The sequence below is a fragment of the Solanum verrucosum genome, unplaced genomic scaffold (genome assembly GCF_900185275.1).
Source record: "Solanum verrucosum unplaced genomic scaffold, falcon-dt-bn FXZP01000195.1, whole genome shotgun sequence".
Lineage (NCBI taxonomy): Eukaryota > Viridiplantae > Streptophyta > Magnoliopsida > Solanales > Solanaceae > Solanum > Solanum verrucosum.
This window is the reverse complement of record NW_026020164.1, coordinates 261,335-288,041: the sequence shown is the minus strand read 5'-3', so window position 1 is coordinate 288,041 and position 26,707 is coordinate 261,335. Positions and strand designations below refer to the sequence as shown.

At 34.5% G+C, this 26,707-nt stretch overlaps 1 protein-coding gene across 1 annotated transcript; it reads left to right on the top strand.

Annotated features, from left to right (window-relative positions):
- The first annotated feature begins 9,370 nt into the window (after positions 1-9,370).
- On the top strand, positions 9,371-26,266 carry LOC125828727 (uncharacterized). The gene is made up of 18 exons (XM_049508064.1): positions 9,371-9,678; positions 10,955-11,142; positions 11,849-11,953; positions 12,037-12,108; positions 12,341-12,488; positions 12,971-13,053; positions 18,378-18,433; positions 19,759-19,895; positions 20,103-20,193; positions 20,522-20,587; positions 20,688-20,910; positions 21,022-21,123; positions 21,420-21,505; positions 21,594-21,716; positions 22,230-22,299; positions 22,400-22,491; positions 25,658-25,762; positions 25,846-26,266. The coding sequence occupies exons 1-18, from the start codon at positions 9,371-9,373 to the stop codon at positions 25,957-25,959; spliced, it is 2,169 nt and encodes a 722-aa protein (XP_049364021.1). The 3' UTR covers positions 25,960-26,266.
- Positions 26,267-26,707: the final 441 nt, after the last annotated feature.

Below are 26,707 nucleotides of genomic sequence, written 5' to 3'. Positions count from 1 at the left end.
ACTAGTCAAGAATTGCTTATTTACTATTCATACTTTGTTAATCGATCATGGTTCCCACAACCCTAGTTGTGGATTTAGTTACTCATATTAGCAAGAACACAATTCATAATTGTAGATGGAGAAATCATGAACTTACGTAAAGAGAATAATAAACCCAGAGAATCAACTTGAATTGCAAAGCCAAAATCTCCAAAAACGAACTTGGGAAATCAATAATTGCTAGGGTTGCAAATTAATCTCCAAAGTTACAAAGCAAAAATAGAATAATAGTGTTAACCCCCAAAAACGAGGTTTACATGTCCTATTTATAGAAAACAAATCCTAAATAAAAAAGGAAACAAATTAAGGAAAGTTTTGTTCAGGTACGCGTCTTCGATCCACGAGACTGACTTACGGACCGTCGATTGATCTACGGTCCATAAGTCCCTTCCGTCACTCGGGACTTAGAAAATATTTCAGCATCCAAAAATCAGCTTCTCTGAAGCAAACGATGGACCAGCAGCACGGACCGTAGATCGACCTACGGTCCGTCAATCCCTTCCGTAGCTCCATACTTAGCATCTTCAAAAATCAGGTACTGGAACCCTCGCAGTCTCACTCTACGGATCAACAGTATGGTCCGTAGATCAATCTACGGACCGTCAATGGGCACCGTGGTTCCACATTTGGTCAGATTTCCCTGATTTGTCCTCAACACATTCCTGCTGATCTACGGTCATCACTTACGGACCGTGAATGGACCTACGGTTCGTAGATTACCTCCGTGGATGCCATTCTCTGCATTTCCTTCAGCTGTCTCTAAACTTCCGCGCCTGAACACCTTTCCTGCAAAACATGATAAAATACATAAAAACCAATATAAAAAGGCCCTAGACACACACAACTTGTAAGTGAAATGTATTAGAAATACCGTAAACTCACGGTATATCAGGAGCAAACACCCTAGAAATACCATCTTTCATTTCTAGGGAACAAACACCATAATTGCATCGATGTATTGCATTTTTCTTTTGGTATAAGTATTTCTCGGTTATGCTAATAGCTTAAATGATATTTTTCTGGTGCAAACTGGGGCAAAAAAAAATGTTGTGGTGATTATATTTGATGATTTAGTTTAGCAGGACCCTCCTACATAATGAGATTTAGATTAGCAGGACCCTCCTACATAATGAGATTTAATTTAGCAGGACCCTCCTACATAATAGGATTTAGATTAGCAGGACCCTCCTCATAATGAAATTAGCAGGACCCTCCTACATAATGAGATTTAGATTAGCATGACCCTCCTACATAACGGGATTAGCAGAACCCTCCTACATAATGAGATTTAGATTAGTAGGACCCTCCTACATAATGAGATTAGCAAGACCCTCCTACATAATGAGATTTAATTTAGCAGGGCCCTCCTACATAATGAGAGTTCGATTAGCAGGACCCTCCTACATAATGGGATTAGCAGAACTCTCCTACATAATGAGATTTAGATTTGCATGACCCTCCTACATAATGGGATTAGATTAGCAGGACCCTCCTACATAATGAGATTTAGTTTAGCAGGACCCTCCTGGACAATGAGAATTAGATTAGCAGGACCCTCCTACATAATGGGATTAGCAGGACCCTCCTAGACAATGAGATTAGCAGGACCCTCCTACATAATGAGATTTAGTTATTTTCTCCTAGGATAAACACTTCCTAGTCTGAGATTATTATTTTTTATTTTCTCCTAGGATAAACACTTCCTAGTCTGAGTTTGTTTTTCTTTAATTCACATTTGCTAATAACTCACAAAAAAAATTCAGTGAAAACTGAGGCAAAATTTTTGTTTATTTCTTTTGTTTGTGATGATTTTCAGGTTTCTTCAAGCGAAACATGGATTTAAAATTCAGGAACAAAGTTTCAACTATCTTCAGAATGATCAATTCCATGATAGCCAGAATTAGCTTCTTCAATGCATATAGCAGTCTGACTTCCTGACATCTATTTCTATTCAGCTTTTGATCAAGAAGACATGCAGTCATTCAAGAACATATTCAAATTGTCATTTTGAAGAGTGCCAAAAACTCACTCTAAGTGGCAAGTTAAGCATCGAATTCAATTCAAGATCAACATACTCACCCAAAAAATCAAGTGATATCTGAAAGTCAAGACTCAAGTGAATACTCAAGAGAAGCTGCATAGATAGGAGCTTGCACTTTTATTTTCCTTTTGACTATTAGTTTTCATTTTTTTTGTAATTAAGGATAAGAGCCGTGACCTAGAGCCTCGATGGAACCTCACTTAACTTCCAACTCATCACATCATCTTCTTGAACTACATGTGACCTGATTCCCTTATAACCCGGGATATGTAGGATGTCCAAAACCAAGACTCGGTCGCACATATTTCTTATTTCAAATAAGAGTCCGGTCAAAATTTGTCGCATTGTCTACTTCTTTGTCTGAAAACTCTTCGTCTTTCCAGTCAAAGAGGGGTAAACTGTAGACACGTAATTTTTACCGAACTTAAGTTTAACACCATTTTTAGAGCTCCGATATTTTATAAAAATCTAAATTAAATATTTTGAATTTTATCTTATTTTAGTAAGTTTTATTTTAAAAGATTTGTAAATAACAAAAAATACATGTTTTAATTTAATTTTAGTTTAATAAATATGCTAGTATTTCTTAATTATAATTTATTATTAGCTACTCAATTTTTGTTAGTTTAAAAAAAAATTAAAAAATATTCTTATTATATTAATTATTAAAAAATAATAATAACTTTAACTCCCCAACTCTTTCAACCCCACTACCCACTCACCCACAATCCACCTACACTACACTACACTTCCCTCAACCCCTACACCACTACACACCCCCACCACACGTACTACACCTAATCCATCAGCAACACAACACACACATACACTACTACACACTATACATATTTATACACCAAAAACACAACCATCAAAAAAAGAAAAACACTACAGAAAACGTACAGAAAAAAGAAAGAAAGAAAAAACACACATATAGACGAGCAAGAGAAACCAAAGAAAAACAACACTACATTCAACCAAAAAAAATATACTACAACTCTCCCACACTACAGACACAACACATCACACACTAAAACGTACAAGAAAACAGAAGAAGAAAAATTCAGCAACATACTTATCCTCCCACACATACAACATACATATTTCTCTTCGTATTACTTTTTTTTTTCTTTCCACTCAAAAATAAAGGTTGAATTCGAGGTTTATTTTCGCGGTTTCAAGTTCGTGGCTCCTGATTGTTAGTCCTTTCTTCTCGTGAACTAATTTTCACAAGAGGTAACACTTATTTATATTCTATTTTTGTATGATGTTATGCCATGATTGTACAAGAATTGATTTCAATATATTAAAGTTGTTCAGATTTTGTATGTGTTTAATCTGTTAATATTCTTTAATGTTATAATATTTAAATATATGTGAACCTGTTATATCCTTAAGTTTAGAATAAAATATGTATAATATGATAATTATTCATTGTATGCTAAAAAAGGGGTATGATATTTACTTATTTTTATTGGGCGTGTGGATGCTATATTCTACTTTTATAAAATAGTTGAGGTTTTGATAAGATACATATCAAAATTTTGTGTTAATTGTTCTCTTGTACGTATGCTTATTAGTTTGTTTATGTGGATTATTATGGATCATTTTCTGGTATAATAATGATTATTAGTAGGTGGTATAATTGACATCAACTTGTATTAATTGTAGTTTGACTTATGTTATTTTGTTGGGCACAATGATATACTATATTGATTTAATTTGGTTTTATTTTAATAGTGAATTTGTTCATAAAAAATAATAATCTAAATAGGGTACTAGTGTTTATTGTATATGTCCAACTCCTTAAGAATAAGGATGTTTCCTACGTAATAAATGTTCATAGTATAATTTTATTTCATGATTATATAAGACTTGATTCCAATATTATGAAATTGCTCAAAATTTATGTGTGTTTAATTTTGATATTATAATGTTGAAATATAATTGTTTAAATCTTACATATCACTAAACAATGAAGATCTTTAGAATGTTGAAACTATTTATTCTAATATTTAAGGAAATATTTTTAATGTAGTATATTGACAACTATTATAAGAATAACTCATTATGTATTAGAAATTTTTTTTTTTTAATTTTTGTTAGTTCATGTAACAATAATAATTAAATTTCATCTCAATTAAGAATGTGGTTCCACATCTTTTTGAGATATTTAAGAAACTCAAGGATGCGGTTATGCACCTTGGCCAAATTCAAGGATGCGGTTACACACCTTGGCCAAATTTAAGGATGCGGTTTCACACCTTAGCCAAATTATTTTAATAATTAAACTTCCATTAATTCAAATCAAGAGGTGTAAATAGGAATTATTAGGTGTGAGGTACTCGAGAGGAAAATGCAGTTATGCTTCTAAATGTCAAGACCAAGAATGCGGTTGCGCTTCTAGGTTGAGACCAAGTAAAAGTTAAACAAATAAAAAATGTGAGCAAATCATGGCCTACAAAAATATATCCAAAAGATAGTTAAAATAAGTATAAGTTAATAAAAGCGACCGTGCTAGAACCACGGGACTCAAGGGATGCCTAATACCTTTCCCTCGATCAACAAAATTCCTTACCTGAATTTCTAGTTCGCAGACCATATAAAGAGTCATTTCCTTTTGATTAGGGATTAAACAAAAAGGTGACTTGGAACACCATAACTCAATTCCAAGTGGCTACTATGAAAAATAAAATAATTCTTAATCAATAACGTCACTTAAATTGGAAAAAACCTACATCCACTGTGCACGAAAAAGGGGTGTGACACCCAAACAATATATGATACAATAATAGTATCATATAATAAAGTATATAAAGACATTAACAAATACCTGATATACAAATAACATATGATATTTGAATAATATAATAAAGTAACAAAAACAACAAACACTAAAATGTTCAAATCCACAAAAGATCAACTAATCGAAAGAGGATAAGCATACCGTGTGCAAAAATAATCAATGATATCATAACAATATCTTCATATAATGTTATGGCATGATACAAAAACTAATGCTTGGTATAAACATAATATATGATACCATTACGCATGCATGATACCAACATAACATCTGGTACTGTAATAGTATGATCAAATAGTACCAACACATGATACCTAAACAATATATGATACACTAATAATATCAACATCTAACAAGTCAATTTTTCAAAATAATAGCATGATATAAGAATGATACCTTCAAACGAGAATACTGATCAATTTCTTCTTCAAGGGTTCCATCGATATTTTCAGTTTCAGTTTGGGAAAACGACTCAGAAGGATTGCAAGGAGTACCTTGTTTTTATGCAATTGTTCATCACAAACCATGTGTGTCTTCCCTTTCCTCTTCAAATAATCCCCGATTTCATCACCCGTAACATCAGAATTTTGATCAGGCCTGTCAACACCCACAATTGAATTGTGGTTAGTTCAAGCATTAACATCTCCATGATCGAATCTGTCATTTAAGCCGACATTATCTTCTCTGTTTTCATCCTCCAAATCAAGAGAAAAACTTGACCCAAACATGCTAGAAACTTTCGACTCTTGGTCACCTATATTATCATTATCACTAGCATTGTCAACAAAATTTGCATAATTAGAACGATGACCCCACCAACAACTAGTTGCTACATTTTTACGATCCACTGAAAACAATTTGAAAAATCAAGCAAAAAACGACAGAGAAACAAAAATTGATTCAAAATTAAGTTTATTGAAAAACAAAATTGAATATAAGTGGAATAAAGGAAAAACTACCACACACAAAGCTGAGTAAATTGGACTGATAATGACGGAATAGAATCACCAAGATGAAGAAAGAAACTGCAAATGACGGTAGAACTGCTTGTAGTTAAAATCGTCGTATGTTGCTCCACATAGTTTAACGTGGGTATGACGGTTGGACAATAAATCGGATGGGCTTGAATAAGAAAGTGGGTCGAACGGTTGGGTTATAAACTAGGTGGGTTTGAATAAGAAAGTGACCCGAAATAAGGGGGGGGGGGAGGTATGGGTTGTAATTATTTATGAGAGAGTGGGTATATCAAGAATTACCTTGGGTTTGAGTATGAACATGTAATTAGTTTAGGTTTTATGGCTCATTTATGTAGTTTTCCCAAAAAAAGGAAAACAAGTACTTCCTCATTCGTCCAATAATAGTTGTCCACTATACTATTTTTAAATATCCAACAATACTTGTCCACTTTATAAAGTCAATGAATAGTTTTTACACTTAGTCCTTAATTTACCCTTATAATTAATTAGAGTCATTTCCCTATTACATTTTTTAAGACATTATATTTATTATATTCAAAGTGTGATATAGTAAAATTACCCTTCTATTTATAGTTTCTTAAACGGTGGACAAATATTGTTGGAGAGAGGGAGATTTCCTTTGTTTCATTTTATTTGATTCTTATATTGAAAATAAATATTTTTATTTTATTTATTCACTAGTAAAAATTACCCGCGCTTCGCGCGGGAATTTAATATTACAGAATTTTAAAATAATACTTAAAATCTATCGATCAGTAAAACTAAAACATTATATTATCTCACATACAAGATTATGTAGTAACAAACATTAATAATGTAAAGAAAAATGAAAATTATTACATCTTATCATTTATCTTTAATAACATTAACATAAATTAATGACTGTAAAAATACATACCAGGATCTGTAACATAAGCAATGGTGTTAGTGAGCCACTCAATAGGAGCTAAGTACACAAATATTTAATTGTGAAGAAGAAGAAGAGGTTCAAAATTTTTTTTGTTCTAAAATGAGAGGAAATCCTTCTATTTATAGAAAATAAAGGGTTGTGGGAACAAATATTTATTGTGCCTTATCGGAAATGTTACAACTATTTGGAAAAGTTGCAACCCTTCGAAAATGTCACAACCTTTCATAAAAGTCACAACTTTTCATAAAAGTCGCAACTCTTCATTAAAGTTGCAACTTTTCATTAAAGTCACAATTTTTCATAAAGTAACAACTCGTTATAAAAGTCGCAACTCTTCATTAAAGTCACAATTTTTCATTAAAGTTGCAACATTTCATAAATGTCACAACTTTTCATTAAAAAGGAAGACTAGTTTTGGAAATAAATAAATCATATCATATATCATATATATATATATATATATATATAAAGATAACCCTAGGCCCGCCTACGTGGCGCCATCACAAATAAGGATTCCTTTTTAATTTATTTATTTCCAAAATTAGCCTTCCCTTTCATGAAAAATTGTGGTTGTTATTAAAAGTTGTGACTTTTATGAAAAGTTGTGACTTTTATAAAGAGTTGCGACTTTTATGAAGAGTTGCGACTTTTATGAAATGTTGACTTTTATTAAAAGTTGTGACTTTTATGAAGAGTTGCGCTTTTATGAAATGTTGACTTTTATTAAAAGTTGTGACTTTTATGAAAAGTTGCGACTTTTATGAAATGTTGACTTTTATTAAAAGTTGTGACTTTTATGAAAAGTTGAGACTTTTATGAAAAGTTATGACTTTTATGAAGAGTTGCGACTTTTATGAAGAGTTGCGACTTTTATGAAATGTTATAATATTTATGAAAGGTTGTGACCTTTCCGAAGAGTTGTGACTTCTCCAAAGAATTGTGACCTTTCCGATAAGGTACAATAAAAATTTGCTCACACTACCCTTTGTTATATATAAATAGAGGGGTTCCCTCTCATTTTAAAACAACGAAAATTCTAAACTTCTTCTTATTCTTCTGCACAATTAAATATTTGATTCTGAACTTCTTCTTTTTCTTCTTCTTCTGCACAATTAAATATTATGTACTTTGTTCATGTTGAGTGACTCACTGACACTATTGTTTTTGTATCATTACATTGGTGAATAAAATCGTTTCATCATGAGAGGATCTATTTCTTTAAACCTCAGGTACTAGAGGGGAATGATTTCCTTAAGAAAACATTGTGCATTCAATGAGCTCGATTTTTCCTTTCTGTTTCATTCTATTGTTACAGATCCTGATATGTTTTTTTTACAGTCATTATTTTATGCTTATGATATTAATTGTTGTTTTTTAATATATGTTTTAAACTTTGTTGTTTATGTTTCTGTAAAATTATTGTTATAAGTATTTGTTAGTACATACTCTATGTAAATCCAACTACTGCAGATTCACAAATATCTTTTTACAGAATACATTTCTTTAAACATTCTCCAAAGATATCCATGCTTCTCCAAAAGATCAAGCCTAGAAATTTATATGATTTTTTGTTGTTGCCATAATAATGTTAATATTAACAAGAGTAAAAATAAATAAATAGAAACTCAAATGATAGAACTAAAACTAGCAATTAATTACAATTGTATGATACGCAATAATGACTATTCTCTTGCACCAAAGTACTCTTTTGAACTTTTTTTCCATTATCTCTTACTTCTCTTTCACCCTTTTCAAGGATCCTTAATATTTTGTTCGTGAACACCTTCAATTCCCAAACACCATCATAACTATATTATTACATATGAAATTTGGATTTTGGAAGATTGCATTTTAATTTTAAAACACATAATGACTACATATTACTTATTAATATATCATATAATTATGGAACCTTTGCTCTTGATAAACACATTAGTTATATAAATATTTAATTTTGAAAGTAATTGATAGTGTTATACTAACGAAATTTGCAAAGAAGAAAATTGAGAAAAATATTTATTTGACTCTCTAATTAAAGACACTATGTATCCATGCATATAGATGGTAAAACTAAACTAACCATTGTAAAATTTCAAAAGCAAATTAATGAATCTGTAAAATGAAATTATGTAAACTAGGAGAAAATAATGTTATGATTTGTAATTTTCCCTTTTCTTTTAATAAAACAAATGGTAAACTACAATTGAATAACCTCTATACTCTTGAAAATATATTTATATAAAAATGCTATAACATCAAAATACAAGAAAAGTTCTATTCTAATAAATTTTAAAGAAAAATAATCTAACTGCGCAAAGCGCGGGCCCATTTACTAGTTAAAAGAGAATTTTAATTTGTGGTGGCGCCACGTAGGCGGGCCTAAAGTTCTCTTTTATATAAATATATGATTTAGGCAAATCAAAATTCCCCCTTACAATATCCATAGTATTAGATAACTAAATAAACTAGTAATAGTAATCAAATTGAAAATTTGAAAATAAAGTTAATTTGACAAAATATACCTTTCTTGAAAAATCTGTGTGAATAGAGGCAAAAGAATAGTCCATGTAGATTCGGGCCTGCTCAAGGGTCAGTGAATGGGTTTTTCAGGCATAGCCACTCTCACTCGTCACTATGCTTTCTGCTACTCTGTATCAGTATCATCATTCTCATCTTCACTCATTCACATTACTCCTTCAACAAAGCTACTCACCAGAAAACTCTCTCTTCCCATCAGAATGTCTTCTACAAATCCCAATGTCAAGAAACACATTTCACCCTATGGTTCTTGGAAGTCTCCCATCACCGCTGATATCGTTTCTGGATCCACTAAACGCCTCGGTGGCTTTTCGGTTGATTCACTTGGTCATCTTTTCTGGCTAGAATCTCGACCTACAGAGTCCGGGTACAGTACATATGAAGCCTCAAAACCCCTAATCATTGTCATATCCTTTAGTGGGTTTTATCTAAAAGTTTAAATTATTAATTCTTGTGCATTCATATGAAATCATGTTTACTAACTTCATATTTAAACCCCAAACCCCATAAATATTGTGATGTTTCTTTGTTTGTTTTTTGTAATTTGCGTTTTGATATCTTGTGTATTCATAATTTTCCTATGAAAGCTGTGTTTACTGTCTTAGTGTTTAAACCCCAAAGCTCATAATGATTGTGATATTTTTTGAGGATTATGTTTAGTTTGATTTTCTGATTCATATGCATTCCTAATTTGCCTATTGAACACCACACTAGCTCCACCAAGAGGTGTGGTGAGATAGAGCCATAGAGGAGATTCCTCCACCCTTAATCAGAGGTCTGGGTCTGGGGTTCGAGCAATTCGAGCCTTGAGAATGGGGTAATCATGGGTGAGGAGTGGCACATGCTTCCCCTTTAATGGACCAATCATGAATACAGATTAATCAGACCAGTGGGTTATGTAAATTGATGGTTAAACCAAAAAAAATATAGTTTTTGCACCTAAGGGTGTCACCCAGACCTAGTGGTCAATGAAGTGGTTGAGAATCCTGAGGTCTCAGGTTTAGAACTCTACGGAGACAAAAAAACACTAGGTTATTCTTACCATCTATCCTAGCCTTGGTGGACAACGTTACCTGGTACCTATTGTTGGTGGGAGGTGACAGGTATCCCATGGAATTAGTTGAGTTGCACGAAAGCTGGCCCGGACACCACGGTCATAAAAAAAAAGTTAGTTTGCCTATGAAACTCATGTTTATGGATTTGTGTTCAAACCAAAAAGATTGTAAAATTTTCTCATGGATTTTACTGTCGTGTTTGAATATTTATTGTTATGCATTCTTGATTTGCATTTGAAACTCATGTTTCCTGTCTTTGCTCTTAAATCCAAAAACACATAGACATTTTGATATTTTCTTGAGGAGGTTTTATGTTGAGTTTGAAAGCTTATTCATATGCCTTCATAAGTTGCATTTGAAACACATGTTTACTGTCGTCATGTGTAAACCCCAAAACCCATAAAGATTGTGATATTCTCCTTCTGGATTTCATGTAAAGTTTGAATTTTTGATTGTTCCACTATCATAGTTTGCATGTAAACTCACGTTTACTGTCTTCGTGTTTATGCCCCAAAACCCATAAAGTTTGTGATATATTTTTGTGGATTCTGTGTGAAGTTTGAGTTTTTTTTATTGTTATGGATTCAGACGAGCGGTTATTGTGAAGGAACCAGGGAAACCAGGGGAAGACCCTATAGATGTAACTCCTAAAGATTTTGCTGTGAGGACGTTGGCTCAGGAGTATGGTGGTGGTGATTTTTGTATACAAGGAGACATTTTGATCTTCTCTAATTACAAGGATCAGAGACTTTATAAACAGTCCATTTTGTCCATAGGTCTTCATTTTCCTTTGTTTTCTATGTCATTGAATGCAGTTGAATATAATTGCTTCCAGTTTTACTATTTTGTAGTATATTTAATATAAGCTTCGATGGAGACAATTTTGTTTATGTACATATTTGGGTTTATTAGCAGCCGCTCGTTTACAAATGTGCCATATTTGATCTGTCCGTTTTTATGGTTATTGTTGAATTGAAATAACCAGAAAAGAAAAAAGAAACTGTCTCGCAGGTAGCAAGTTGGTTCATATTAATTTTGGAAGTTTGAAGCTCTTTCATTTTAGCATATAGTTCATCATATACTATTTGCATACCAATAGCATTAGTACCAGTCTCGTAGTTTCTTGTCCTTATATTGCAGCCTATTGTTTCTTTGCTTTGGTTATGGCATTATTTTGTTGTTGCTGTTCCTTTATCTGAATGCCATGTGATGATTTCTCTATTATTTTCTATGTCTGCTTTACTTCTATAAATTTTTCAAAAAACTTTAAACTGCTTTGATATGTGTTACTTGAGCCGAGAGTTTTTTTCGTAAGCAGCCTCCCTACCTTGTAAGGTTGGGGTAAGGTCGCGTACATTCTACCCTCCCCAGACCCCACCCATGGGATTACACCCGGTATGTTGTTGTTGTTGTTTCATCATATTTATTATCAATATTTTTGAGATGTTTCTTTCCAATTGATCCTTGTTATTTTGGTACTAGATTCTGCTCCGTTGCCCCTCACTCCAGATTATGGCGGACGAAGTGTATGCTATGCTGATGGAGTGTTTGACTCTCGCTTTAACCGTTATGTGACAGTGAGAGAAGGTAAGTTCTCTATATTCATTATCCTTCAAAATTTTAGCTTGATTCTCTGAGAAATTTTATCCTATTCCTTGCTCCTTCTGTAGATCAACGTGAAAGTGGTATAAATGCGATTACCACAATTGTGTCTATCGATCTGAGCAGTAACAGCGATCAAGGTGAGAATCTGTCAGTATTGGTTTACCATGATTCAATGTGAATTTTCTTTGCTTTTACATCTGTTTCTCGGTGATGGGCTAGAAAACTGTCAAAAAATGTTTGTACATTATGAAGGGCTATTCAATTGTTTTCGTATTGCCCCTCCCCTTCCTAAGCAATATTTGGTGGACTGTACAATGAGTGAATTTCTGATCTTAATTTTTTTTTTGCTTGTTTGGCACATAAATGCAGAACCAAGGCTGTTAGTTGGGGGCAATGACTTTTATGCTTCTCCTCGGATTGACCCCAAAGGGGACCGTATGGCATGGATTGAATGGGGTCACCCAAATATGCCATGGGACAGATCAGAGCTTTGGGTTGGTTATATATCAGAAAATGGGTACGGCCATAATAAATCTCTCTCTGTCTCTGTCTCTGTCTCTGTCTCTCTCTCTCTCTCGCTCTCCCTCTCTCTCTCTCTCCCTCTCCCTCTCCCTCCCTCACTCCCCCCACCCCCCTCGCCCTCGCCCTCGCCCTTGCCCTCGCCCTCCCCCTCCCCCTCCCCCTCCCCCTCTCCCTCCCCCTCCCCCTTCGCTCTCCCTCCCTCTCCCTCCCTCCCTCCCTCTCTCCCTCTCCCTCCCTCCCTCCCTCTCTCCCACATGTGCGCACAGTCACAAACACACATACATGTGCAACTATAAGACACACTTACGCTCCTTCCAACAAGAGGAGGCACATCCACCGAGAGATCACATTTTGTTTAGGCCTGCATAAGTTATCACCACTTTCCAAATAAATAATTAAATTATGAGTCCTGGTATATGAGGAACATAACCATCTACTTGTTGATTTGCTCTTTGCCGTTCTTTGTCTTTCCCCTAGGGATGTGCAAAACCGCATTTGTGTTGCTGGTGGTGATCCTAGTCTTGTGGAATCTCCTACTGAACCCCTATGGTCTTCTCAAGGTACTCTTGACTAAATGCCAGCATGTGCATCGTATAAACTTTAATTGTTCTTCTCTGTTTCTAAGATTAGTCTCGGTAGAGAAATATTAAAAATTAGTCCTGTGCTTTAGTGAATATTATTGGCTTTTGGTAGCATAAATTGGAATTCAAGATCTTTATATCTGAAAATGGGGTTCGGAAGGTCAGGCCTTTTGTTGTGGAAGATATTACGTGTCAACTCTTGGAACTGAAGCATAACTTCTCATTGCAAAACAAAGAGACAACCATTTGGGAGGTGCCTGTTATGTACACTCTGCAATTTGGACTAACTAAGTTCTTCTTCAGCAAACACTGGACTGGCTGTTGATTTCTTGTACAATCTGGAAATGTTATTTTGCCTGTAACTATCTCTTCGATATGCCTCACTTCTCTATGAAATGTCGTAGAAGATATGGAGTGTACTCTTGATCCACTTACATTCAGAGCTAGTATTCTATGGTATTTCTAATCTGCCTGCAAAAAGCATTTCAGCAGTTTGATAATTGAGCCACTATTCTTTTTGCTGTAGATGAGCACTTAGAATAAGCTTGTATTTTAGCTTGAGAGAGCAAAGTAAGCCAATGACTGCACTGAGTTGGAACAATTTCTTTTGTTTACGCTGTGAAGTACAGTTATAACAGGGCAACTGAAAACAGAGAAAGGAAGACATTGTCAACCAATTGACAAACTTGGAGGTTATCCAAGAACAAAGTCTCACAAATGATTAGATAATGCAGAAAGTCAAATTCAGCTATGGAGTTTGAAGATGTAGCAAGAAACGAGGAGATAGTATGGAAACAAAAATCAAGGATACAATTGTTGAAACAAGGAGACAAAAATAAAAAATATTTCCGTAGGATATCTACTGCTCATAAAAGGGCATATTCCATAGATAACCTGAAGGTGTGGGAGGGTGTTGAGGTGACAAATCTTGAGGGGATCAAAGAAGCTATTCAAAATTTGTACAAGAACATTAACATGGAGACAGAAGAGTGAAGTCCAGAATTAGTGCTACATGAAGTTACAGAGATCTCTGTCAAAGGACAAGAGGGTTTACACGGACAATTTGATGAGGCAGAAATCCTAGGAAGCAATAAATTGTCTGCAATGGAGAAGGCACCTGGGCTTGATGGATTTCATATGTCCTTTTTTCTAGCTCATGAAAGAGGACATTTTGAAGACACTCTGATACATTCATGAAAATCAGAAGTTTGAGAAAAGCTTCAATGCAACCATCATACCTTTGATTCCAGAAAAAGTTAGGAGCTTCAGAGTTGAAAATCTGTAGACCTACAAGTTTCATAGGTGGAATGTACAAGATTGTGGCAAAGTTACTAGCTGAAAGACTTAACAAGGTAGTTAACAATTTGGTTAACAAGCATAAGATGACATTTATAAGAGGGAGGCAGATCATGGATGCAACTCTAATTGCCGATGATTTATTGACTCTAGACTTAAAGGTGCAAAAGCAGGTGTCATGTGCAAGCTAGACATAGAAAAAACTTATGATCATGTCAACTTGAAATTCTTGCTGAATATTCTTAGACAAATGGGCTGAGAAATGGTTGAAATGGATAGAATTTTGCATTTAAACTGATAGGTTCTCTTTTCTGGTGAATGGAGAAACTAGAAGCTGTGGGTGTTTTGCTTCTGAAAGGGGCCTTAGGCAAGGTGACCCCTTGTCTCCTTTCCTGTTTATACTAGCAATGGAAGGATTTGATAGCATGATGAGGATAACATTGCAGAATAGGTGGGTTAAAGGTTTTGAGATAGAAGACAGTAGGGCGACAATGGAGGTATGCCATTTACAGTATGCTGATGATATAGTGATATTTTGTGGTCATGCATAAACTGACTCATCAGGTTGACTGAATAGTTTATGTTGGTCTAGACTCTAGTGTGTGAGCAATGATTCTTCCAATCAATCTCTAATATCTCTCCTTATCAACTTGTTCTCCGACTCCTGTTTGAAACTTGTGATTACTTTCGATGGGCAAATTTGCTGGTTAGCAACCTATCATACCAGTCTCTTGGCAATCTAGAATTTACTTCCTTTTGAGAGATAGAACCCTCTTTTTGACATAGAAACTTCAATTCCCAATAAATGTAATTTTCCTGGATCATTGATTTCCAATTCTTGTGCCAACAACTTTTCAACCGAATTACCTCCTCTTTCTCATCTCCTATTATGTCATTAACATAAACTATGAGAAGAGTGAGTTTACTCTTTTGTTGTCACGAAGAGGGTATGGTCAACATTGATTTGTTGGTAGCCATAAAAGATCGTTGCTTTGCAAGATCTATCAAACCAGCTCTAGGGAATTGCATAAGACCGTATAAAGTTTTCTGCAATCTGTACACCTTACCTTTACTTAGTTCAGTATCAAATCCAATAGGGATCTTTATAATTTTTTTGAGATAAAGGTAATTGTGTATTCACAATAGGTTCATCATCAAACAGAGCATAGGTCACTTACAATCTCATCAGAGCATGTCAAAACTATCCTATGGGAGATCACAAATTTCCTATGAAATCAACAAAAAGTTCTATATTCCCCACCATATTTTGCTTACACCAAAAATACAAAAGGCTAAGGCAATTCATTCTAATCTCCTGGGTGTTGTTTCTCTTATCCTCAAAGCATCTTGCATTTCTTTCTTTCCACAGAGTCCACCAGATGCAAGCTGGGATTAACTCCCACCAATCTTCACCAGAACCTCTTCTTCCTATCTCCTCCCAGCTGTATAATACGTCCTTAGTAGTCCTTGGCATTACCCAATACACACCAAGTACACAGTGAAACTTTCTATAGGGATCTATATATACACCTCTTTTTTTAAGTTTCCATGAAGAAATGCATTTTTCTCTAAATTGTTGCAAGTCCCAATCAAGCTTAGCTACACAACACAAAAGAATTCTAATGGTGTTCACTTTAGCAACATGGACAAATGTCTCTTGATAATCCACTCCATAAGTCTGAGTCAATCCCTTTGCCGTCAATCTTGCTTTGAATCTTTCAATCAAACTATCAACTTTGTCTTTACGGTATAAACCTATTCATATCCAACCAACTCATTGTCACGTGGTAAGGTGACATGTTCCCAAGTCTCATTTTTTGACAAGGCCTTAAGTTTTTCAATTATAGCCTGCTTCCATTTAGGATTTCCAAAGCTTCCCTACAAATCTAGAAAATAGACATAAAAGAAATAGACAATGCCAAGGGATCTATAGGAGGGAGACAGAGAATTATAGGAGAAGATTAGATAAAGGATATTTGGTGCAAGATATGACTCTTTTTCTATGAGAAATTGGCAAATCTAATTCATTAAGGAATGCAGATAACTCGCAAGTAGAAGAGGATTTAACTTCGGCAAATTGCATGATTTCTTTTTCTGCACTGTTTCTCCTTGTGCATGTTATCAAATTAGGTCTACTCAAATGCCCAATAGTCTCCCCTTGAATTCTTTCTCCAATTTCACTTTCCCTCGGTATTGGTTTCAATAATGGAAATAAGGAGAACTCTATTGCTCTCCCCCTAAAGAGGTGACAATGTAATACTAAAATAGGGCTCATACTCTCTAAAGGTATCATGCGGACAAAGGATCTCCTGGAGGGAGGGTGATAGCATGTGTATCTTTTATATATATGTAGGAGAATACCTAGTAAAGACAAACTTAAGGACTCTATTATCAAGTTTCCTAGATCATGGTGTGAACATAGTACACACGGCCAAACACCTCCATAGGAACAATATATTTATTCTCACCCTTTCAAGTTTCTAGAGAAATTTGAAAATTGAGGGTTTTAAGTGGCATTCTATTGATAAGATAACAACTAGAATGACACCCCCAATAGGTTTTTGGTAGATTCATGTTTAACATAAGAGATCTTGCCACTTCTAACAAATGCCTATTTTTCCTTTTCAGCAACCACGTTTTGTGCACTAGTATAGGGACACCTAGGTTGATGGATTATCTCATTGAACTCCAGATAAGCACCAAATCCTTAATCAAGTACTCTATGCCATAATCAGTTCGCAAGATTTTTATCTTAGCCACTAATTAAGTACAAATCATCTTATGAAAGGACTTAAAGCACGAAAAAACCTCAAATTTGGCCTCTAACAAATATACACCTAATTCATCCTAGTGCAACAGTCAATTTAAGTAACAAACCATCAAGTACCAGACAAAGAAATTGTTTGAGTAGGACTTTATACATCATGTATAGTCGCAAAAGGAGTTGTACTTTTATTATCACTCAAAGGATAAGAGTTTCTAGTAATACCATGTAGTTTTAAGTATGTGTCCTTTGTATGTTTTGGCTTTCCGCAATAATCATAGTGAAGGTGGTCATTATTGGAATTGGATGCCCTTGGTTGCTCATGAGACAGTTAGCCCAGACTTCTCGGTTGGTGCTGAGTACAGCATGAACCCTCGTTGACTCTCTTATATATGCTTCCCAATACTAATCCAAGGAAGGAAAACTTTCAAAAAAATCAAATAAGGATTCCCAGCATTTCAGTGCTCTGGTATGCAGGAAAACTTAGATCCGATATTTTGAAAATAGTGGGACCTGGATGGGTAGGCTTGGAATAGGCCAGCAACCACCAGAGGAAAGATCTCCCTGAGTAAGTCGTTGGACAAGGTCCTACTCTCTGGTGCGTGTTATTGACACGTTGTGATTGGCAGTGTTGTCAATAGCGGGTGTAGTGTTTTTTAGCAGAGATTCTTGCTGGGTTTTGGTCGTCGGTGCAAGGGGAAGCTTGTGGTGGTGTTGGTTTTTGGACACCACTGTCAGAAAGCAACTCCGACATGCACAACCTTTGGAAACAAAGTGGAGCAGTAAAAGAGAGAAAAACTCAAACCTCTTCGAACCCTAGTGTTGTGAGGGAGAAAACTCACCTAAAAAAGACAACAATGGCTCTAATACCATGTAGATTTCGAGAATTAGAAAGTTTTATTGTATTCCATTATATTTGTACAACATATGAGCTTGAGTATTTGTAAATTAGTCCTATCTCTAATTTAGGGATGATAATTAATCAAATAAAATAGTATCTATAATTAAGCTAGGGGATAAAATCTTCTTGAATCAAGCTTATTGAATTATCAACAAAAAAGGATATACTTTGACTGGTAATATTGAGTTCATATATGCCTTAGTATTCAACTGTAAGATTCTATATCCTGTGTTGTGATTTGATCATGTTAGATCTTGTTTCATGATTAGCTCTATACTTGCAATATGCCAAGACTGATTTCTCTTGTTCATTGCATTTAGTTGCTATTCTTTTCGGGTGCAGGGGAGCTGTACTTTGTAACTGACAGGAAAAGTGGGTTTTGGAATATCTACAAATGGGTAAGTCCTCATCCGTGTGATGTCATAGTGTCATACTGATTAAATCTCTGCCATCTGTTGTATAATCTTTTATCGTGCCTAATGTCTAAACTTGAACTTCTTATGTCTATCTTCTGTCTAGCCTACTGGCTTAACTTGAACTTCTCTTCTAGGGTATGATTGCATATAGTTGCTTAAAAGTTTTCTTAATAACCATCTCATCTTCTTTGAGTTCTAGCCTAAACTTGCGTTCTTTTGCTCTTTACGAATTTGACCCTTGTGTTTTTGACTTGCTTAAGACTTAAAGTTGTGGATACTTGGTAGATGTTGCATTAGCTTAAATTCTATTGCATTACAAATATGGGGAACCTTCAGTCTGGCCCTTTATTAACCACATTCTTGTTATAGAAGATGTGAAGTTGCATTAATAAGAAATGAAGTGGTTAAAACTCTGATATTTTGGAGTCGAGGCTTTAAATTTCAATTCGCTAGATACTGCAATTATAAGAATATGAAAAAAATTATTGCTATAGTGGCCTCCAACTCTAACTTAGTCGTATTATTTAGTGTTTAACAGACACTACCTTATTAAGCGTTTGACCATTTATTTCAAATATTTTTCACTTTATTTGGAATTTATCAAGTGAAATTGAAGATGGATTTGGTTGTACTTTTTGCAAAGAAGGGAAGAGAACATTTTGTTTGGAATTTATAGAGATGGAGTTGGAACTTGGAATATAGGTTTGGAGCACTTTTCCTAATTTAGAATCCAGCTCCAAGTTGGATTTGGAAATTTTATAACTTAACACTGATTTTGAAATAAAGTGAAAAAGTATTCCAGAATAAATGTGAATAATTCTCATGGCCAAACAACTCCTATGCACATAAGCATTACACTTTCAGTCCTCCGCTGAAACACTATTTGGATGGAAAATGCAAAACATTTAACTTTTACATGAACTTTTGCATAATAAAAGAGAGAATTTACCTTACCCTTCCCACGCTAACCATAATCCAACTTTATGGATACTATATGCCAAAAAGCTAATCTGAAGTTCTGCCACGGCCCCTTCCCCTGACCCAGTAATGAGGTACAGAGGGAAAGTGAAAAAGAAAAACAAGCTTTTGTGCTTATTTCAGTTTCTGCACAAGCAGACTTCCATTTTTCGTGTTATTTATGGTGCTGGATATTGGGCCTGGAATATGCATCAAAGATTCAGCATCTATGTGGAAAAATAATGAAATATCTACCAGTAACACATCCTTGTTATTGTTGCTGGCACTGAACTCATACATTAAGTGAGACAGTGTAAACTTGATTGGCCTGTTTTATTTATTGTTGACAGGTAGAGTCTTCTAACGAGGTGCTACCAGTTTACTCCCTCGATGCTGAGTTTACAAGACCCTTATGGGTATTTGGGATGAAGTCTTATGACTTTCTTAAGAACCACGACCAAGATACTTTAATTGCCTGCAGTTACAGGTCAAGCTGATAAGTAGTTTGCTATTTAATATTTTTGTGTGTATCATGATATTTGAAATCATAGTGCTTTTATTCTGATTGTTTTGGTAACAAAGAAGTTCTTTATCTGGTTTCTCACTTTCCTCTTCCTCTCGCTCAGGGGAAGGGAATCATTCTGGGAGGAAAATTGATGTAGTTCATCTAATCTAAATTGAAAAATATGTGCAGGGAGAATGGGAAGTCATATCTTGGAGTTTTGGATGTTAACCTAGGCAAAATATCAGTGCTTGATATTCCTTTCACAGATATAAACAACATAGTAAGTTCTTGGTAGCACAAGCTGTACTTAAGAACCCGTTTGGGTTGGCTGAAAAAAGCAGCTTTCAAAAATTAACTTTTTAAAGTCAAACTTAAATGACTTTTAAGTCAAAATAAAAAGTAGATAAACTCCTACTTTTGGTTTTTAACTTTTTTAAAGTAATTTTTAACTTATTTTTAGTTATTTTTAACTTTGTCAAACACTCTCAAAAGCTAAAAATGAAAAGTAGATTTGACCAACTTTTAAGCCAATCCAAACAGGCTCTTAGTGTCCTTTATGAGTTTTTATCATTGTGCTGGTCTTGATAAATACCTTATCACCTAAACAGACTTCTGGGGTTCATAGCTTGTATGTTGAAGGAGCATCTTCTGTTCATCCATCGTCAATAGCTAAGGTTCTTTAGACAAACTTTCTAGTTGCTTGAAATTTTGAAAACAGTACTTATAAAACTATTCTAGATCATTCTTTTAGCATTTTTTCTGTTATTTCTGCAGGTTACTTTGGATGATCAGAGAACAAAAGTAATTGATTTCAAGATTATGTGGTCGTCGTCATCTGTTAGTGAGATGTATAACTCCTATTACAGTCGGCCAGAGTTGATAAAGTTCCCAACAGATGTGCCCGGTCAATGTGCATATGCATACTTTTATCCACCAACAAACACCGACTTTCAAGCTAGTCATGGAGAAACACCTCCATTGCTCTTGCGAAGTCATGGTTATTGCTTCCTTCATTAGAACTGCTTCTTCCTGTCTTATTTTCTTAGTTAAAACGCTGGACTAATTGGTTTCTGTATGAGATGTTAATGTATAGTTTATGATGATCCAGGAGGTCCTACAGCTGAAGCACGGGGATGTTTAAATCTTAGCATTCAATATTGGACCAGTCGTGGTTGGGCCTATGTGGATGTGAATTATGGTGGAAGCACTGGTACACACATGGCCTTTTTATTCCTTCCATTGTTGGCTTGTTATTCTTTCTATATTGTTTCTTGATTAGGGGACTATTTTGAGAGTTTTAAGTTTTTTGAGGGAACATCATTTCCTGCATTTATTGACTGATTGTCAGAACCTTTGATATTTATAAAAAGGAAATGTACGAAATTACTTTATATTGGTAGAAAAAGCAGAGGCGACCAAGGAATCAAGATGGCGTATGGCACATTGGTAGATTAGTTAGCTGCTGTTAAGTTTGTTAACATCATTTTGTTTTTGGCTCATATGAAGGTTATGGCAGAGAATATAGAGAAAGGCTATTGGGAAGTTGGGGAATTGTGGATGTTAACGACTGCTGCAATTGTGCCAAATTTTTGGTAACATCAAAAAATTGAGTTCACTCATATATTCCTTTAATGCTGCTAATAATTTTGTAAGTCATGGTAAATTAGTCTGTTCATCCAGGTTGACAGTGGAAGGGTTGACGGTGAAAGACTTTGTATTACAGGGAGTTCAGCTGGTGGTTATACAACATTAGCTGCACTCGCATTTAAAGATGTTTTCAAGGCTGGAGCTTCCTTGTATGGTGTGAGTGAATCATGAAATTTGTTTGTGATAAGTAATATCGCATTTCCATATCCTACCTGATCTCGCGTGTGCAACCAGAAACTGATCATAAAAATATGGAAAATACACCCAAGGGTGTGACCTTGTGGTCAATGAAGTGGGTTGAGCACCATGAGGTCTCAGGTTCTAGTTTTGACAAAAACACTGGTTGATTTCTTTCCATTTGTTATAGAATTGGTGGACATAGTGATATGGTACCTGTTGTTGGTGGGAGGTGGCAGGTATCCCCTAGAATTAGTCGAGGTGCGCACAAGCTAGGCCAGGCACCACGGTCATCAAAAAAATAATATATGATAGAAAATTTTGTAGTTAAGGCTGGTGCCTATATATATGGGCATAATGTTATCTTAGATGATCATCTTTAATGTAGAACAGCATCAGTTTGGTTCATAAGTTTACTCAAAGCGTCTTATGTATCATTTATCAACCAATTTTTAGTTTCAATGCTTTATGCCATCATCTTTCATTGAACAGATTGGTGATCTGCAATTGCTGAGAGCAGAAACTCACAAGTTCGAATCTCACTATACTGACAATCTAGTTGGTAATTATCTAATCAATTAACGTTAACAATCTATTTGCTTTAAGTCTTTCTGCTGATTGATGTTTATCAGTATGTGTTGAGGCCTTTTGAATAATTGCAGGGGACGAGAAGGCATATTTTGAGAGGTCGCCTATCAATTTTGTAGACCACTTTTCCTGCCCCATTATTTTATTTCAAGGATTGGAGGACAAGGCAAGCACAACATGTCCCTTTTAATGTCATAATCTTCGGGTATTTTACATATGGTTATATAACTATTTCTTGTTTTCACAAAAGTCACTTAACTATCTTTTCTAACACAAGTCATTAAACTTAAGATACTAACTAAAAAGTCACATAGCCCGAAAATGCTAAACTTTCCAATGCGAACTCCTTTTTACTTTTAAAAAAAAAAAATACAAATTGAAATTCAGTTAAAGCTTTGACCTGACTTGACCCAAAATCCAAAAATCAAACCCATATGAAGAAAGTAAAATATCAAAAGAACTAGTAAAATTACGTGCGCCTCGCGCCGGAATTTAATATCACAGAATTTATAAACTAATACTTAAAACCTATCAGTCATTAAAACTAAAACACTATATTATCTTACATACAAGATTACGTAGTAACGGACATTAATAATGTAAAGAAAAATGATAATTATAATATCTTATCATTTATTCTTCAATCAATCATCTTTAATTTGATTTTATAATTTATCCTTTTGCTTCCAGGAACTGTTACTATTTGATATTTTTGGGGTATCAAATGAACATCAACCTAAGATATTAAATTTTCTAATAAATAAATAATCATTGGTGAAGGGATAAATAGATTTTAAAAGGCTGAAAAAGTGAACAAATATTCTAATTCTAACGTGTAGAAAGTTCAGCCCTACCTTTTGCTTTACATATATCATTTTAAAGTTTCCCATTTAAATGTATCATAAGTAATTATTAAAATGGAAAATGAAAGGGAGAATGTATCATATTGGACAACAATTCAACTTATTATATATACTTGAAAGGGAAAAATATTACACAAAACTATTCAGTTTGTTTGGGTGTTTTTTAAAAATCAACATACAAGAGTGATGAAGTTCAATTTGAAACTACACTTCTATTCCAATCGCAGTGTCGAGAAACACATTTATTACTTCAAGAAAAGTATTTACAATTTGCAGTAAACTTGAGAATCTGTCCATACTTCATATTGAATATGAGCAATTAGTTTATTGTGTATCTATGTATTTGGAATTAAAAGAGGCTCCAGTCTAGTCATATTCCTCTATAGGTCATCTGGCATATCTTTGAACCCATGTCAAAAGTTTATTAATTCTTGTTTTCTTTTCCTGGTTCACTTCGCACATCAAGGTGCGATAAAGTTTTTAAGGTCTTTATGTCCTTACAATGGCATACCAAATTTGAATTTTGTCTTCAAGAGATGGTAGTATAGATCTTTAAGGATTTTTTTTGTACCTTCAACAATTTCAGTAGAGAAAACTTGCAAGAATACTCAATTAACGTGTGTTATTTAATCTGTACTAACAAATACTTATAACAATAACTTTGCATAAACATAACAACAAAGTTTGAAACATGTCTCAAAAACAACAATTAATATCATAAGCATAAATTAATGACGGTAAAAAAACATACCATGATCTGTAACAATAGAATGAAATAGTAAGGAAAAAATTGAGCCCACTAAATGCACAATGTCCCCTTAAGGAAATTATTCTCCTCTAGTACCCGAGGTTTAAAAGAATAGATCCTCTCAGGATGGAGCAATTCTATTCACCAGTGTATTAATACTAAAACAGTTGTGTCAGTGAGCCACTCAACAGGAGCAAAGTACACGAAGAAGAAAAAGTTCAAAAATCTCTCTATTTATAGACAACAATGAGTAGTGTCAACAAATGCTTATTGTGCCTTATCGGAAAGGTCACAACTCTTTGGAAAAGTTACAACCCTTCGGAAAGGTCACAACCTTTAATAAAAGTCACAACTTTTCATGAAAGGGGAAGGCTAGTTTTGGAAATAAATAAATTAAAAGGAAATCCTGGTTTGTGGTGGCGCCACGTAGGCGGGCCTAGGGTTTTGTTTTTTATATATATGTATATATGATAATATGATATGACGGTCCTTATCCTCATTTTTGCATTCGTCCATAAATCTCTTAAACAACGCTCATTACTCGCTCTTGTTCCATTCCAAATTTAGTCTTTCAAAGTCTTGGCTTTATGTTTTTGTCTGAAATTTTGATACTTGTCTAACACAATTCTTATGATCATCATTAGGGTACATATCCTTCACAACTTCGATCAACCCCCCTCAAATTTTTTTGGTTCTATTCTTTTGATATTTACTTTCTTCATATGAGTTTGGATTTTGGGTCCATTTTATTTATTAGATTTTTATAAAAGAGTTAGCATTGGAAAGTTTTGCATTTTCCGGCTTTGTGACTTTTTAGTTAGTATCAAAAAGTATGATGATTTTTGTGTTGGAAAAAATAGTTAAGTGACTTTTGTAAAAACAAGTGATAGTTATGTGACCATATGTGAGTTTACCTCATAATCTCGTGCACATGTCATTCTTTTATAGAAGAATTGCCTACATTGATCTTTTCCCTCAACTCTCTTCCCCATAAATATTTGACAACCTCATTTAGTCTTTGGCAAGCTCAGTCTTTCATATTTCCTCTTTCTTTGGATATATTTTTGTATTGGCATAATACATAATCGTGTCCTTTAACTTGGCCTCAGTTGGCATCTATGCCCTCAAACTTTGGGTGTGCACAAGTAAACACTTAAACTTGTATAAAGTTGAACACGTAGACACACACGTCTTACATGGTAATTTGCGTGAGATACACTCGAGCTGATTTATAGTATGCCACGTAAGGCACGTGTGTCTATTTGTTCAACTTTATACACGTCTAAATGCCTACTTGTGCACACCAAAGTTGGAGGGCATAGGTGCCAGATGAGGCCCAGTTAAATGGCCTTTTGTATTTTATGCAATAGGTTGATCTGCTGAACTTGTCAGAAATAGTAAGTTCTTAAACCTTCTATTCATGTTCATCCTGTGACTAAGTACCATCTTTCTGGAAAATTGTTTTGATGCAAATACATTCAATTGATAAATGCAGCTTGCACCGAAGTGCATGGTCTTTTTCCTTGCTCATCATAAGTGTTGGATATTTAGCTAGTATAACTTTTGGATCTTTAAAACAGTTCAAGTCAATTTCATATGGTTTGTTATGGCCTCTACCTTAAACAACATGATAATGGAAATGGGAGAAATGAAGCAATCTACCTCTGTTTTTAATTGTTGTTGCTTGTTGGTAGAATTGAGCTTTCCATCCCTTTTTACAGGTAGTTTCACCTGATCAATCACGCAAAATCTACCAAGCGTTGAAGGAAAAAGGGTTGCCTGTTGCACTCGTTGAATATGAAGGAGAGCAGCATGGTTTCCGTAAGGTATGTATTCCAGACTTTGAGGATAACTTATAACCTGTCAGCCTTGGAGGAAATTAGCTGATTTTTTTTTTGGCCATATGCAGGCTGAAAACATTAAATTCACCCTTGAACAACAGATGGTGTTCTTTGCGCGTTTGGTGGGACATTTTGAAGTGGCTGATGAAGTTACCCCCGTCAAAATTGATAATTTTGACTGAGGTATACAACCACCGGATGCTCTTCGTCATGATAGAGTTGTTCAATACTTGTTTGCCATAAGTAGGAAAGTTTTGATGATAGGAGAGAAAGAAGCAACAAGATGACCTAATTTTCTGGAGGGGTAAATAGGCAATGCTTCTGGGGAATATGTGGAGAAACATATTGTTATAATATCATCAAGATTTAATGATCAGAGAAAGAACATAGAGTTCATGGAACACATGGAGTTTGTTCTTGGAAGTGTATTACAGATTGCTAAATCAGGAAAATAAGCCTTAAGGGAGAGGAATTTGGAACTCTCTCCCTTGGGTTGTGCAATGCCGGATGTATTTTCTCTCTGCTGAGTAATTCTGCTTCTCTTTAGGCTCTGATACCATGTGAAAATGAAGACGAAAGATAAATCTCATTAAATTAGTTAAGAAGATATAATACTAGAAACCTCCTTTTTTAAAACTTTAAACTGGAGAAAGTGTGGACAAGTTTCTTAATGATCGAGTTCTTCTAATAGCTTGAGTACCTTAAGAAATTTTTGAAAAAAAAGAAAGAAGTGATACCAGTTAGTCTAAAGCCTTGAGAAAGAAACTGTAGTTTCTACATCTCTAGATTTGTAATGCGGTTGCACTTGAGGCTCACCAACCTTTAGTCATTAGTCCATGACCAACTCCTAGAAATGTTCATTTATAAAATATCTAATTGATATCTTATAGCTTATTTAGTTGTAACTTTTTATTAATATAAAATAATTAG